The sequence below is a fragment of the Homarus americanus genome, unplaced genomic scaffold, assembly GCF_018991925.1.
Source record: "Homarus americanus isolate GMGI-L3 unplaced genomic scaffold, GMGI_Hamer_2.0 scaffold32583, whole genome shotgun sequence".
NCBI lineage: Eukaryota > Metazoa > Arthropoda > Malacostraca > Decapoda > Nephropidae > Homarus > Homarus americanus.
Window position 1 is genome coordinate 16,142,514 of NW_024713129.1, and position 3,528 is coordinate 16,146,041.

The 3,528-nt window shown below is 42.3% G+C and overlaps 1 protein-coding gene across 1 annotated transcript; it reads right to left on the reverse strand.

Moving 5' to 3' along the window:
* Window positions 1–1,157: 1,157 nt before the first annotated feature.
* On the reverse strand, window positions 1,158–1,709 carry LOC121870313 (salivary glue protein Sgs-3-like). The gene has a single exon (XM_042372099.1). The coding sequence runs from the start codon at window positions 1,707–1,709 to the stop codon at window positions 1,158–1,160; it is 552 nt and encodes a 183-aa protein (XP_042228033.1).
* Between the last annotated feature and the right edge of the window lie 1,819 nt (window positions 1,710–3,528).

The following is a 3,528-nucleotide window of genomic DNA, read 5'->3' on the forward strand; positions in this document are numbered from 1 at the left end:
CGGGGAGGGGGAGAGGGGAGTGGGGGAGAGGGGGAGAGGAGTGGGTGAGGGGGGAGGGGAGTGGGTGAGGGGGAGGTAAATTAATTCCGATGGCGTATGAGTGTCATTAAACGTTGGTGTATTTATTATTAATACTTGACGATGTATAACTGTATGTATGATACTGAGTGCGTGTCTCTCTCTCTCTCTCTCTCTCTCTCTCTCTGTCTCTCTGTCTCTCTGTCTCTCTGTCTGTCTCTCTGTCTGTCTGTCTGTCTGTCTGTCTCTCGCATTGAAACAGCGAAGGAGAAAGCACTTAGTTGAAAGCTTTCCTTGAGTGTTAATAACTAATTTGCATATACTCCAAGACGCTCTTAGCCAGTGGATAAAGCCCAGTTGTGATGCAAAAGGAATGCTTGATGAGGTGGTTCGTGTCAGAGGTGGCAGGGAGGTGTGCCACGGTGGTATGATGTCACAGAGAGAGAGAGAGAGAGAGAGAGTACACATATTTCATCTTTACTATTTTATATTTTGATTTTATTTTCATCTTCTTTCTTTCATTCTTTGTTTAGCCTTTCCCTTAATATGTGTGTGTGTGTGTGTGTGTGTGTGTGTGTGTGTGTGTGTGTGTGTGTGTGTGTGTGTGTGTGCGCGTGTGTGTGCGCGTGCGTGTGCCCCATTCGTGTTCATTATCTTTATTTCACGTTTTGCTTCACATATCTTTCTCTTGTTTCCTGCTTTTCTGTTTCCACTTTCTTAACCTCTCTTACCTTCTCTTCTTCCTCGTTTACTTATTCTCCGTTTCGTTTCGCTTTGGTTCAGTGTCTTGTCGTTTATTTCATCTTTTCACTTTTTTTTATTTTTTATTAATTATTATTATTATTATTATTATTATTATTATTATTATTATTATTATTATTATTATTATTATTGTTGTTGTTTTAGTTATTTTTATTGTTATAGTTGTTATTATTATTATTATTATTATTATTATTATTATTATTATTATTATTATTATTATTTTGGTCAGGTGTGAGAGGCAGAAATAGACAGGTAATTCATTAATTAATCAATCAACAGACTCGTCACCTGTATGTAAAATTAATCATTAGGGCGACGCATTTTAAATTAGATCAACCGGATTTAAATGATCTTATTTTTTTTTTACTGTGATTCCCTTAATAAGAAATAGAGGGCCGGGTGGATGAGGGCCGGGTGGACGGGGGCCGGGTGGATGAGGGCCGGGTGGACCGTGGCCGGGTGGATGAGGGCCGGATGGACGGGGGGCCGGGTGGACGGTGGCCAGGTGGATGAGGGCCGGGTGGACCAGTGGCTGGGTGGATGAGGGCCGGGTGGACGGTGGCTGGGTGGATGAGGCCGGGTGGACGGTGGCCAGGTGGATGAGGGCCGGTGGACAGGGGCCAGGTGGACGGTGGCCAGGTGAGGGGCAGGGTGGACAGGGGCCGGGTGGACAGTGGCCGGGTGGATGAGGGAGCCCGGGTGGACCCAGGGGGCCAGGTGGACAGTGGGGTGGACAGGGGCCAGGTGGACAGGGGCCGGGTGGACAGGGGCCAGGTGGACCAGGTGCCGGGTGGATGGGGCCGGGTGGATGAGGGCCGGGTGGACAGTGGCGGGTGGACGGTGGCCAGGATGGACAGTGGCCGGATGGACGGTGGCCAGGTGGACGGTGGCCGGTGGACGGTGGCCGGGTAATTAGTATTGGTGCTCATTTAGGCTTGTTTACTCTCTGGAGCCGATTATTAATTGGGACGTAATTGACACACTTAAGCTGTTGTCATCCGGAAGGAATCGACTAATTTTTAGGGTAAACCTTAGCGTTGTTTTATTATTATTATTATTATTATTATTATTATTATTATTATTATTATTATTATTATTATTATTATTTTGAATATATTGTGATAGCGAGTGTATAGGGATTTACACCTACTGTAAATTGAGTTGTAAATGTAATTAGGATTTGATAGGTACTAATAGTAGGAACTTTATGTAAATGTCCATGATTGGAATTTCGTAAGCATATGGGCAGGAGAGAGAGAGAGAGAGAGAGAGAGAGAGAGAGTATTCGTGGTGTCACAAATTAAAATATCTTTAATTCCAATATGTCAGGTGTGTATATAACTAAAGATTTGTTAAATTATAAACTAAAGGTAAAAAATTATAAATAAACTCGAGAACCTGAATTAAACTAACACAATGGTACGGTTTTAACACCTGTCACGTAATAACACTGCACCTGTGACTTAACTAATTAATTAACATCGATCCAAAACAAATGATACACCTGTTCTCCTAAGCTACTCTGATCTACGCTAATTTGCAAACCATTACAGGAAATCACTAGCGTATATTAACGTACGTACGCAAACTACAACGTTTAGGTGTTAATACTAAAATACCTTCGAGTTACTGAATGACGCCGGGTATTACTCAGGGATTTATTTAAGTATTATGGTAATTCTGACTGGTGTTCACTTAATCCCTAATACCAGGTGATTTACCCAAGGATAAATTCTCCTACATTGCTATATCCATTTATCCTGACACGTAATACGAGGGGATTTGACCAAGTTTAGAAATACACACACACACACTCTCTCTCTCTCTCTCTCTCTCTCTCTCTCTCTCTCTCTCTCTCTCTCTCTTGCCTGTCTGTCTGTCTGTCTGTCTGTCTGTCTCAACAATCTACTCTTCGCTGACCGTCGTGTTGGTGTTGTCTGTCTATGGAAATCCTCACGTGTTGGAGTAAAGGTTGTAGGAGGTTAGGTTAGGTTAGGTTAGGATAGGTTGGGTTAGGTTTGGTTGGGATAGGTTGGGTTAGGTTGGGTTAGGTTAAGTGACTGGGAGATGGCTTTGTTGATCCCCTGTTGATAGTGATAACCTGTTTATATTACTGTGTGTCTAGTTGGAGAGAGAGAGAGAGAGAGAGAGAGAGAGAGAGAGAGAGAGAGAGTAATAAGAACATTTTACGGTATATTGATAAAGATAATGATGATAATGATAATAAACATGATGATAGTGATGATAATAGGTTAATTTAGGTCGTAATAATAATAATAATAATAATAATAATAATAATAATAATATGTATGTAATAATAATACCGGTATTAAGTTAAAAAAGAAGAAACAGAGAATATAACAATACTACTACTACTGCTTTATTTTTAACGTGGCCTCCAGCCTCCCCAATAGCCACACAACCACTGTAAAACATTACCTTAATAGTAAATATCCTAATACATAGAGTAGCTATCTATCTGTGTTGAATTAGTTGAGCCTCAGATCTATGCAGCATTCAGTGACTGTAGCCTCATAGTCAATACCTGCAGCTGTTGTCGGCATTGGGGCAGAAGCTCTCGTTCCACTGAGGCAGAGCAAAGCCGACCGAAGGAGAGAGAAAGACAGTCGACATCTCATCCAGGCTGTAACATAACTTCTGGGCTGCTGCTTCTGTTCGAAGATCACCTCCGCGAGTCTGGCGTAGAAACATCTTGCACTTGGTCCCATCCCACCAGAGGTTGTGAAC

Bases quoted from the DNA above. Each gene is read 5' to 3' on its own strand.
- LOC121870313 (XM_042372099.1), bottom strand. From the start codon at position 1,709: ATGAGCACCAATACTAATTACCCGGCCACCGTCCACCGGCCACCGTCC.